The sequence below is a fragment of the Bufo gargarizans genome, chromosome 4 (genome assembly GCF_014858855.1).
Source record: "Bufo gargarizans isolate SCDJY-AF-19 chromosome 4, ASM1485885v1, whole genome shotgun sequence".
In the NCBI taxonomy this organism is placed as follows: Eukaryota; Metazoa; Chordata; class Amphibia; order Anura; family Bufonidae; genus Bufo; species Bufo gargarizans.
In genome coordinates this window covers 460820122-460833598 of record NC_058083.1, presented here as the reverse complement: position 1 = coordinate 460833598, position 13477 = coordinate 460820122, and the positions used below count along the sequence as shown (strand labels likewise).

The 13477-nt window shown below is 43.8% G+C and overlaps 1 protein-coding gene across 1 annotated transcript in view; it reads right to left on the bottom strand.

Annotated features, from left to right (window-relative positions):
- The window catches only part of PLCB1 (phospholipase C beta 1), an 882984-nt gene that overhangs the window by 80748 nt on the left and 788759 nt on the right, over positions 1-13477 (bottom strand). The window contains exon 31 of the mRNA XM_044292378.1: positions 8112-8198. Coding sequence (XP_044148313.1) covers positions 8112-8198 — 87 coding nt within the window. The remainder of the gene's footprint in view (positions 1-8111; positions 8199-13477) is intronic.

The following is a 13477-nucleotide window of genomic DNA, read 5'->3' as shown; positions in this document are numbered from 1 at the left end:
ACTTAGCAGTTATATATCAGGACTCGAGTTAAATGAATTTAGTGAGTGAATCGAACAGGCTCTGCTGGCTCAAATAGCTAGTGCTAAAATGTTCCAAGAGTTCATCACAGAGCAGAAAAGAAGTTCAGCATTCATTGTGAACTGATCCCAAATAAACCCATCATGTGCTGGAAGAGGGGTCTTTGGAGTACAAATGTACAGTTTACCAGTTTCTGGGCTTTTTAAAACAGGCCATACTTTCCAAGCATTCAAACTACTGTAAGTTTGTGCTTACTGAGTAAGAGATTACTTAGCCCATGTTCTATCTATATCAAAAGTCTTCTTAAATTCATACTTATTCAGCTTTTTAGCCACAATCCTAAGAAGTTGTATGTAGTGTAGTTGTTCTATAAGGAACACTAACAGAAAATAAAAAATAAAAAAATAAATTGCACTTCCTCCCTTAATACCCTTGCCAGCATTCTGTCTTGTCTTGCAATCAAAACTGTAAACAGTAAATAAAGAATTATTCTATATGTTTCCTAGTAGATCAGTAATTTATTCCTGTGTCTGACTGTAAAATAACTGGCTGCAGAAGGAACCTCCTCCACTGCTCTGACTGCAATAGGAGAACAGGAAGACTAAGCCCTACTGCTCTTGGCTAAGCCATTCCCCTTAAAGGGAATCCATCACCTAAAAAATGCCTCCCAAACCACCAGCATTACTTTAAAGTAGCCAGCAGTATGTTCCTAAAGCCAGATGCACCAAAATCTTGAAAAACAAACTTTAATCCCCTGCACGTGCTATGTAACAGCCGAGTTTGAAGTCAAGGGGGCAGCGGCCTACTCGCTTCAAGTCAAGCTAAGCTTCCTCCCTTCACTGTGATTGACATCCTGCTGTGAGGCTGGGATCATGCAAGTCTCACGCATGCGCGGTGCGCTTCTTGTCCCTGCGCGATCCCGTCTCCGGCTCCCGCACTCAGCTGCCACTTTTCTCCCTCTGCACATGCACCGGGCACGGGCGCACGATGGAAAAGCCCAGGGCATGTGCAGAGAGAGGAAAGTGGCCGGCTGAGTGCGGGAGTCGGAGACGGGATCGCGCAGTGACAAGGAGCGCACCGCGCATGCGTGAGACTTGCACGATGCCAGTCTCACAAGGGCCAGCTGCTGAGCTGACCATCTAAAATATTATGGGCGAGTGCCTGCTGCTGATCTGACCATGGAAAAAATTATGGGCGAGGGCCTGCTGCTGAGCTGACCATCTAAAACATTATGATAGAGGGCCTGCTGCCGAGCTGACCATCTAAAACATTATGGGCGAGGGTCTGCTGCTGAGCTGACCATCTAAAACATTATGGGCGAGGGCCTGGTGTGGAGCTGACCATCTAAAACATTATGGGCGAGGGCCTGCTGCTGAGCTGACCATCTTAAACATTATGGGCAAGGGACTGCAGCTGAGCTGACCATTTAAAACATTATGGGACAAGGGCCTGCTGCTGAGCTGACCATCTAAAACATTATGGGCAAGGGCCTGCTGCCGAGGTGACCATCTAAAACATTATGGGCGAGGGTTTGCTGCTGAGCTGACCATCTAAAACATTATGGGCGAGGGCCTGCTGCCGAGCTGACCATCTAAAACATTATGATAGAGGGCCTGCTGCCGAACTGACCATCTAAAGCATTATGGACGAGGGCCTGCTGCCGAGCCGACCATCGAAAACATTATGGGCGAGGGCCTGCTGCTGAGCTGACCATCTAAAACATTATGGGCGAGGGCCTGGTGCGGAGCTGACCATCTAAAACAGGCATCCTCAAACTGCGGCCCTCCAGCTGTTGTAAAACTACAACTCCCACAATGCCCTGCTGTAGGCGGATACCTGTAGGCTGTTCGGGCTTGCTGGGAGTTGTAGTTTTGCAACAGCTGGAGGGCCGCAGTTTGAGGATGCCTGATCTAAAACATTATTAGCGAGGGCCTGCTGCCGAGCTGACCATCTTAAACATTATGGGCAAGGGACTGCTGCTGAGCTGACCATTTAAAACATTATGGGCAAGGGCCTGCTGCTGAGCTGACCATCTAAAACATTATGGGCGAGGGCCTGCTGCCGAGGTGACCATCTAAAACATTATGGGCGAGGGCCTGCTGCCGAGGTGACCATCTAAAACATTATGATAGAGGGCCTGCTGCCGAGCTGACCATCTAAAACATTATGGGCGAGGGCCTGATGCCGAGGCGACCATCTAAAACATTATGGGCGAGGGCCTGCTGCTGAGCTGACCATCTAAAACATTATGGGCGAGGGCCTGGTGCGGAGCTGACCATCTAAAACATTATGGGCGAGGGCCTGCTGCCGAGCTGACCATCTTAAACATTATGGGCAAGGGACTGCTGCTGAGCAGACCATTTAAAACATTATGGGCAAGGGCCTGCTGCTGAGCTGACCATCTAAAACATTATGGGCGAGGGCCTGCTGCCGAGGTGACCATCTAAAACATTATGGGGGAGGGTCTGCTGCTGATCTGACCATCTAAAACATTATGGGCAAGGGCCTGCTGCCGAGCTGACCATCTAAAACATTATGGGCGAGGGTCTGCTGCTGAGCTGACCATCTAAAACATTATGGGTGAGGGCCTGCTGCTGAGCTGACCATCTAAAACATTATGGCCGAGGGTCTGCTGCTGAGCTGACCATCTAAAACATTATGGGCGAGGGCCTGCTGCTGAGCTGACCATCTAAAACATTAGGGGTGAGGGTCTGCTGCTGAGCTGACTCTCTAAAACATTAGGGGCGAGTGTCTGCTGCTGATCTGACCATGGAAAAAATTATGGTTGAGGGCCTGCTACTGAGCTGACCCTCTAAAACATTAGGAGCGAGGGCAGCCTAATAAGCATGTTGATATGATGGAGGAGGAGGAAAAGAAAGATTGAACCATATACCCTTTTTTGTGGTGGAAGGGGTGCATTGGAATACAGTGTATTCAATACACCATAAAAGCAACATTTAACGTGTCTTTATGTTCAGCCGCTTTCCTCTGGTGGAGGGTGGAGTAGAGAAATCAGGGGCAATACAGGCCTTGTTCATTTTAATAAGAGTCAACCGGTCAGCATTTTCAGTTGACAGGTGGATGCGCTTATTAGTTATTATGCCCCCAGCAGCACTAAATACCTGCTCTGACAAAAAGCTGGCGGCAGGGCAGGCCAGCATCTCCAAGTCGTGGAGCGCCAGTTCGTGCCACGTGTCCAGCTTGGACACCCAATAGTTGTAATGCACAGAGGGATCATTGAGGACACAGATACGGTCTGCTACGTACTCTACCATCTTCCCAAATTTTTTCCCTCCTTGTGACAGTAGGAGGCGCTTCAGGGTGAGGGTGCTGGTGGGCTGTCATGAAACTGTCCAAGGCCTTGGAGAGTGTCGCCTTGCCTCTGTTGGAACCGCTGTGTGTTCCCCTCGTCTCCACTCCTTGGTTGCTCAAGGAACTACGTACTCTGCTGCCAACGTTGTCAGCTGGAAATTTTTGGAGCACCATTTTGCTAGTCCTCTCCACCACAGAATCGCTTTGTAGCAGGGGATGAGAAGGGTGAACAACCAGTAATCAGTGTTGGCCAAAATGCATATAACCCGAGGGTCACGGGAAAGGCAGCATAACATAAAGTCAGCCATGTGTGCCAGAATCCCAAAAGACAAGACTTTGCTGTCCTCATCAGGAGGATGACTCTCAATCTTCTCATCCTCTTCCTCCTCTTCGGCCCTTCCATGCTGAACAGATGGAATAAACCTGCTATGGGTAATGCCCTCTGTAGCGGAGGCAACCGTCTCTTGCTCCTCCTCCTCATCATCATCCAATTCACACTGAGAAGATGAACTGAGGGTGGTCTGGCTATCACCCTGTGTACTGTCTTCCCCCATTTCCAACTCTTCCACATGCAAAGTGTCTGCCTTCATTGTGAGCGGCGAGCGTTTCAGTAGACACAGAAGTGGGAAGGCTACGCTGATAATAGCGGCATCGCCGCTCACCATCTGTGTTGATTCCTCAAAGTTGCGTAAAACCTTACAGAGGTCAGACATCCATGCCCACTCATCGCTTATGAAGAGCGGAAGCTGACTGGAAAGGCGACTACCATGTTGCAGCTGGTATTCCACTACTGCCCTCTGCTGCTCACAAAGCCTGGCCAACATGTAGAACGTGGAGTTCCAGCCCGTGCTCACGTCGCACAACAGTCGTGAGCTGGCATATGCAAGCGCTGCTGCAGCGCTGCCAGACCGGTGGAAGCTGTAGATGACTTTCAGAAATGGGCACACACGTGGTGCACCTTCACCAGTAGCTCAGGAAAATTGGGATAGGTTTTGAGAAACTGCTGAACCACTAAGTTTAACACATGGGCTATGCATAGTATGTGTGTGAGCTTGCCGAGCTATAAAGCCGCCACCAAGTTACGGCCATTATCAGACACAACCATGCCTGGTTGTAGGTTGAGTGGCGAGAGCCACAGCTCAGTCTGGGCCCTTATACTCTGCCACAGCTCTACAGCAGTGTGCTGTTTGTCACCTAAGCAAATAAGTTTCAGCGCGGCCTGTTGCCGCTTCCCCACTGCTTCCAGCTACTGACTGGCTGGTGCTGCAAGATGACAATTCAGAGGTAGAAGTGGAGGAGGAGAAGGGGGGGATGCAGCCACTAATGTAGGTGGTGGCGGAAATCCTGATGGAAGTAGGGCCCGCAATCCTGTGCCATCCCAGGGTACGACTCGCTCCCGGCCTCCACAACGTTCACCCAGTGTGCCGTCAGGGGAATGTAGCGTTCTTGGCCACAAGCACTTGTCCATGTGTCAGTCGTTAAGTGGACTTTCTCAATAACTGCGTTGGTCAGGGCATGGGTGATGTTATGGGACACATGCTGGTGTAAGGTGGGGTACGCACACCGGGCAAAATAGTGGCGGCTGGGGCCTGAGTAACAAGGGACGGCCACCGCTTTATAGCACCCAATGACGCGTTCCGAACAGCCAATCACTGTATTGCCAGTAACCAACATGGCTACGGCATTACAGTGAGTAGCAGTGCTTACCTACACGTTTATTGGCTGCGTAGCAGCCAACAAATGTGCTGAGAGAAGACTCGAACATCACGCTCGAGCACACGCGGCATGCTCGCTCAACACTACTAAATAGCCATGTATTTCAAATTTTGCACAATCTTAACTACGGTATGTTCTCTGTGAGATTTCTTGCAGACTGACAAACAATGTGTAGAAGTTTATCTCTGGTGAATGATTTAAAATGGCCACCAGCAACCTGTCCTAGAATTTGAGCAGGACTGGTTACCTCCACTGGCAGAGCTGCCTAAGAGGGTGATGGGGTGGGGCTTCACTACACTGCTCTACAATAAATGGTAATTATGCAAGTATGTCTATGATATGCCATAATGGCTGAGCAGCCTGACAGGAACACTCACCAATGTGAAGTATATGCAAGTGCCACAGCGTAGTGTGTAGTGAGGCCCTTGACCTCTCACCCTCATAGGCAGCTCTGCAAGTGACAGCAACCAGTCCTCCTCACATTCTAGGACAGGTTGTTGGTGGATCTTTTAAATAATTCCTGGAGACCCCCTTTAAGGAATCATAGCTTGCCAAATGTTGTGACTCTAAAAACTGTGTGTGTAATTGTTTGTGCAATCAAAAGACCATCAAGTTATAAAATAGAAATACTATCAGCACATAAAAGATGAGTGATGGTCAACTGAAAATGAGACAGCAATGGTTACATGTCATTACTAAGAAAAACACAAATGTTTTTTTTTTTACTGGGGGGGGGGGGGTGCATTTAGAAATCCCTATACTGTAGAATTCTGCATTCAAAAAGCAGCAAAATAGAACATTACAGCTTTCTGGGCTTATCTGCGAAAAAATTGTGACATTAACCATTTTCACACCACTCTCTCCAGTTTTAAAAAAAAAGGTGGAGAAGAAGCCATGGTTGGCTTATCAAGCTGATTTAAGTCACATTTATGAACTGCGACTCACTCCGGTAAAGGGATGGCATAGAAAGCGGTGTAACATCTCAAGACAGAAGTGTTAGGCTTATAGATGCTGCAAATTTAGCAAACATTGTATGACTTCTAATAAATTTGGAGCTAATTAAGGCAATGCAAACTTCTGGAAAACTAACTGTGAACATTCCCCTCATGATAACTATCCCCCATTATGTTCATTGTATTTATTTTTTTATCGTTAACAAAGGTAAGTAGCAGTTTAATTGGGAGGAACGAAGTCTGATGAAAACACAAGCATGTTCAAGCAAATCTGTTAAATATACAATGCTGCACTAACTAATCGCAAAATAGTCAGGCAAAGAGAGACAAAAAGAGTACCTTGGAGTCTAACTAATTATAGAATATAATATGTCCATGCAGGGCCGATGCAAATTTTTTTTGCCAACACAAGCGAAGCTACATTTTGGCGGCGCCCCCCCCCCCCCCCCCCACGCTTCTCCTCTCTGTGGTCCTGGTATCTTCTCTCTGCTTCAGACAATGGCTGGTTTAAGGACCATGTTTTTCGCCCTCTAAGACACACCTAGGTTTTAGAGGAGGATTACCCCCAATGTTAATCAGACCTCAGATCAGAACCCCATGTCAGACATCATCCCCCAGCCATCAGCCCCCAATGTCAGCCATCAGACCCCCATGTCACATTTCTCCCCCTCCATGTCACATTTTTCCGCCCTCCCCCAGGGTGCGCCCTAAGGCGGCCGCTTGGTCTGCCTTATGGTAGCACCGGCCCTGTGTCCATGTTCAATGGATTGCAAGGAACAACACAAAAATGCTGCACTATTTGTCAAATAACCCCCCTCATTCTAAGGGCCAATTATTAGGAAAAAACATGCATACAAATACTTAATCTCGATAACTGGCATGAGTAAAGATGTTGCCGATTACTTGACAAACAACCAAACAAAGTGGCACCAGAAATCCTCATCTGCACTGACAATGCAGCTCATTGGAAGGGTGACAGCTCATGTGTAGCTCTTATCTCTGATCTCCTGACCTCACAAACATGTATTCAGGCCATATTGTTATCACTTACATAAGAATTGAGCTATAATAAGTATTTATGAGGTCAAAAGATCAGAGATAAGCGCTACACATGAGCTGCCAGATGACAGGATTGAAAGAAAACAGATCGTGACAGCTTGCAAATAGAGTTTTAACCCTTGCATCTTGGAAACATCTAAACATTTTTAATAAATGCCAAATTAAAAAATATTTAGTCCAAAATGAGTAAAATACAATCATAAAAAATTGTCATGAAGATGTCCATAGCCTTTAAGGACTTCATGAAACAAACCGAATAGAGTATATAAGAGAATATTGAGATATGCTGGCAAAATCATTGACAAGCTGTAATTCGCATCACAACTACACACAGATGTATCACCGATAACAGAAGATTACAAAATAGTTTTTTGTTTTTCAAAGCTGGTTATTTAGCGCCACACATTTCAGGATATGTTGATCCAAGAAGAAAGGTATGTAAGGGCATATCTGTAAAGCTTTGTTCATTTATAAAAAAACTTGAAGAATAAAAACATTTTTTTAACTGTTATTTAAAGGGAACCTGTCACCGGGATTTTGGGTATAGAGCTGAGGAAATGGGTTGCTAGATATTTGATACATATGCAAATTAGCCTGAGATGAGTCAGAGCTTGAAAATATGACTCTTCTCTGGTCACACAAATAAGATATGACTCTTTTATGTTAATTTGCATATGTATCAAATCGTTTTTTTTTACACAATAAAAGCACACAGAGCTATGGGGACTGGGTATTGCGGATGTGCTAGCGTCCATCTAGCAACCAATGTCCTCAGCTCTATACCTAAAATCCTGATGACAGGTTCCCTTTAAGTCTTCATGTGGGATCTATCTCAGGTATCCATCTCACTATAACCTTACTAGATAATCCTCTACAGTAAGGACTAGAGTGACCAAGCTCTAAGCAACAATACCATTTGTCATTTTAGTTGTCAAAAGCACACATTTTAATTGTATAAAATAAAATGAGCTCAGAAATATAATCTTTCTAAACTGTAATTTTTTTTTGACAATGTAAAAATATTGTTTTAGTTTAGATACAGAAAACGTTACCTTTGGCTTTTCGTCCAATATTTGCTGTCGAATCTCCTTGTGCTTCTCTATAAGTTTTTCCTGCCTTTTGGTTTGAGCATCTTCCAACTGTAAAATTTGAGTTTAAATGAATATAATTAAAAAGTCAAACACGTTTCAGTAACAATTTTCATTATAAAAAATCTAGAGCAGATTCCAGTTTAAAAGAATTATAAAAACCAGACACCATTCAACACTATACACCCATGAAGAGGCTCATTGATGTGACCACTTTTGGTAGGTAACACCCCCTCAAAATCAGACATTTTTGACATGCTTTGATCCAGCTCTCACAACTTGGCCCTTGTCAAAGTCTTAGCGCCTTAAAGTATAACTGTTATTTCAGTGTATTTTAAATATAGTGCAAAGAAAAGAGACGTTAAATATTTTTGTGATATACTTTATTAGGAAAAGAAGTTTTTTTTGCACGAGAAAACAGAGCATAAGTATCTTCTTATCAAACCTCTAACTAAGGGTGAGTTCACATCACCGTTATGGATTCCGTCATTGTTTTTCGTTATAACAAAAATAACGCAATCCATAAGATGGACGTCAAAAGAGAAGCCTTTAAGAGGCATTCCTTTTTGATCCTTCATAATACAAGTCTATGGGCAGCATAACGAATCCGTCCTGGTTTCCATTATGCAGGAGTCCAGTCCTACATAATGGAAACCAGGACGGATCCGTTATGCTGCCCATAGACTTGTATTATGACGGAATGAAAATAGAAGCTTTTAAAAGGCATTTCCGTCATAATAGAAGTCTATGGGCAAGCATAACGGATCCGTCTCGTTTCCATTATGCAGAATAGAAAAAAAGTCCTGTCAACAGGACTTTGTTTTCCGTGTTGCATAACGGGAATCAGACGGATCCGTTATGATTCCCGTGGACTTCTATTATGACGGATCAAAATGGAATGCCTCTTAAAGGCTTCCATTTCGACTTCCATCTTATGGATTCCGTTATAACCATGTCATAATGGAAAACAATATCGGAATCCATAACGGTGATGTGAACTCACCCTAAGCATTGCTAAAAAGTCTCTGTCTTCAGTCTTCAGCTTTCTACTGAGCACTGAAGATGCCTGTGTGTAACAAGTCAAATAAAGAGGGTGATGGCAGTGATAGTTAGGACATATGTATATAGTCAGTGACAGGTAGTGACAAGAGGCAGGCTGGAGCCTTTTTATGTTACACACTGGCATCTTTACGGTATCCCAGAATTAGGTACTTGCAAATTGTTCTTATCATTTAAATGTTATTTAATGTTCTAATTTATTGTACAGCCCCGTATGGGTTTCTATAGACGTCAGGGTTAATAATCCTGACTTTGCCCCTGTAAGAAGCTAGGTGAGGGACTTCGGTCCGCCCCTAGTTGAGTAGTGAGTAGTGTGTTAGCTGAGGAAGTGAGACAAGCTCCAGAGAGCAAATGGAAGAACCAAGATTGTCCAGATTCTGGAGACAGCCAGTAAGGTATTTGCTGTTTAACCTCCTCCCGACCGCCTAACGCAGGGATGCGTCCTGCGGGCGGCCGGGTTATTCCTCCTGGATGCATCGATGCGTCATCTTGCGAGATGCGAGATGGCGCGCATATCCGGCCCGCACATGCGCAGTGCGGGTCGGCAAAATTCGCAGAAGGAGTTGGTCACCAGCCTGCCAGCCAATGATCAGCACTGGCAGGTTGGTGACTTTTAAAATAATGAACCACAAGTCCATATAACACATTATATTTATAAATATAATGTGTTAAATGGCTTCCGTGCTCTCTGCTGGGTCCTTTTCGTCGGTTGGTCCCAGCAGAGAGCACAGATCACAGTGAGTACACCAAGCACAACATATTTAGCCCCAGATCACCCCCCCATCACCCCAATTTACCCCTTGATCACCCCTGTCAATCACTAGTGAAAGGAAAAAAGTGATCAGTGTAAACTGTCACTTTTATTTTTTCACCAGTAATGACTGTTAGGTTTAGGTTAGTTTAGGCCCCTTTGGTAGGTAGTTAGCTTCAGTTAGCGCCCAGCCCACCACACCGAAGTCACTGATTCGCTGATTAGCATATCGCTAATCAGCATTGGCACTTTTTAATATCTGTAAGTGATCAGAACTGATCACAGTCAGATCTATAATAGTATTAGTGTCACCTTAGCTCGTCCTCCACGCAAAACGCAGTGTTTGCCCGATCAGCCCTGATCGGTCGCCCACACATGTGTTCACCCACGCCCGCCCCGCCGCAGTGACAATTTTTTTTTCTTTTTTTTTTCATCACTCCACAATCACTACACAAGCGCTGCGACAATAAAAAATCTGTTTTGATATTTTTATCAATCGCAGCGGCTTCCTGTACTTTGCTTTTTTTTTTGGGCAGAGATTTTTTTATCCACATTGATCGATCCAAATGAAGAAATCTGTGCCGTTAATTTTTTTATTTCAGCCCAGAGGCTGAACGGAAAAAAAATATCTCATTACCCATATGCTCAATATAAAGAGAATAGCAGAAACTCCTAATGCTGGCCATACATGTAATGATTGCGGAGACCCTCAAATGCCAGGGCAGTACAAACACCCCACAAATGACCCCATTTTGGAAAGAAGACACCCCAAGGTATTCGCTGAGGGGCATATTGAGTCCATGAAAGATTGAACTTTTTGTCCCAAGTTAGCGGAAAGGGAGACTTTGTGAGAAAAAAAAAAAAATATTTCCGCTAACTTGTGCCAAAAAAATAATCTTCTATGAACTCGCCATGCCCCTCACGGAATACCTTGGGGTGTCTTCTTTCCAGAATAGGGTCACATGTTGGGTATTTATACTGTCCTGGCATTTTAGAGACCCTAAAGCGTGGGAAGAAGTCTGGAATCCAAATGTCTAAAAATGCCCTCCTAAAAGGTACTCATTGGAATTTGGGCCCCTTTGCGCACCTAGACTGCAAAAAAGTGTCACACATGTGGTATCGCCGTACTCAGGAGAAGTAGGGCAATGTGTTTTGGGGTGTCTTTTTACATATACCCATGCTGGGTGACAGAAATATCTCTGTAAAATAACAACTTTGAATAAAAAAAATGGGAAAAGTTGTCTTTTACAGAGATATTTATCTCACGCAGCATGGGTATATGTAAAAATACACCCCAAAACACATTGCCCTACTTCTTCTGAGTACGGCAATACCACATGTGTGACACTTTTTTGTAGCCTAGGTGCGCAAAGGGGCCCAAATTCCAATGAGTACCTATACGATTTCACAGGGCATTTTTTACGCATTTGAATTCCAAACTACTTCTCACACTTTAGGTCCCCTAAAATGCCAGGGCAGTATAAATACGCCACAAGTGACCCTATTTCGGAAAGAAGACACCCCAAGGAATTTTGTGAGGGGCATGGCGAGTTCATGTAAAATTTTATTTTTTGTCACAAGTTAGTGGAATATGAGACTTGTAAGAAAAAACAAAAACAAAAAAATATATCATTTTCTGCTAACTTGCGCCAAAAAAAAAAAAATTCCATGAACTCACTATGCCCATCAGCGAATACCTTAGGGTGTCTATTTTCCGAAATGGGGCCATTTGTGGGGTGTTTCTACTGTTTGGGCATTGTAGAACCTCAGGAAACATGACAGGTGCTCAGAAAGTCAAAGTGCGTAAATTAATTTGTTTTGCACCATAGTTTGTAAACGCTATAACTTTTACCCAAACCAATAAATATACACTTATTGCATTTTCTTTTATTAAATACATGTAGAACAATACATTTTGAGAAACATTTATATAGAAATGTAGTTTTGTTTGAAAAAATTTACAACAGAAAGTGAAAATGTCATTTTTTTGCAAAAATTTCGGTCAATTTTGATTAATATCAAAAAAAGTAAAAATGTCAGCAGCAATGAAATACAACCAAATGAAAGTTCTATTAGTGAGAAGAAAAGGAGGTAAAATTCATTTGGGTGGTAAGTTGTATGACCGAGCAATAAACCGTGAAAGTAGTGTAGTGCAGAATTGTAAAAAGTGGTCTGGTCATTAAGGGGGTTTAAGCTAGGGGGGCTGAGGTGGTTAAGGCTGATAAAGACTTTACTGCAGTGAGAGAGGCATTGCTAAGACACCCTCCACATTGCCCTGGCCAGCTGTATCTTAATCCTGTATCCCACAGCTGGAAATTGCAGACAATATAACAAGGACCTTATTGCCAGCCTTAGATTCTGCAGAGAGAAAGAGACTTTGTAAATATAGAGAGGAGGAGTACTACAACTCCCAATCTTGCTTACACCAATATTCGCAGGCCACAGCATCTACATGTCCTGCCCTGCAGCTGTACAACACTCATAACACCATGGGCACCACCACTACCATCAGGGAGGAGCCCCAACATCAAGGTGTGCCCCAAGGGAGGAAAGGGTGCACCCTCCTACCACTGCACGGACCTGGGATATAATCGCTGTGAGGATTTTCACTGTGAATAACTTTTGCAGCCAGAGCCACTACCACTCCAATCCTCCACTCCTGCTGGGCTAGCTACATATACAGTGCTCAGTGGAATTAAAGAATGAAGACGGGCTATCCTTAGTAACGCTCTGTTAAAGCTTTTCTAAGAAAACTAGTACAAAGAAACATCTTTCCCTAATAAAGTATATTATAAAAATGTTTAACTTCCTTGTCCCTACACTAAATAAAATAAACTGAAACAACAGATACACTTTAAGCTTGGCCATTTTCCTGCTTCCAACATGAACATTGAGAACTGTCTCTTCTTCACCACCTCTTGATGTTGTGCCATTGTAACATGACCAGTGGAATCTGGATTTTTTTTTATCTCAATCATTTCCAGAGCGCACAGTTTGTAGGAAACAGTGCAACAAGAGGCTCTCAACTTGGAAAACTTTCAATGGAGTAAAGTAGATTTCTGGTCTTAGGAGAATGCAAAAATGTACAGTATAATTCCTTTTCTAGGACAGTATATCATGTCAAATCTGGTCTTGATGCTGTTTAACCAAGCCTGGCTACATCTATGAGCTCCTCAGTTAGACATTTCCTATTAAAATGTCCATAGTTACTGATGCCTCGTGTATTTCATTTATTTCTTTTTTACTAGTTTAAGGACATGGAATACGGCAGCTGAATAATGGTAGTGTCAGTATAATCTAGTTCTGTCCTTTGGCTGAACAGAAGATTCCACCAGAAAATCAATGCATTTGATTAATATAATACAATCTTTGTTGTCATCTATCTTGTATAACACAGCCTGTTCCAGCCGTCAGTACAGCCCATGCCCCGCAGCAACCAGTAAAGGTTTCCATTCTAACCACTTCTAAAGGGACTGTAACAGACCAGTATAATTCAGATTTAAAACATATTTCAAATGAA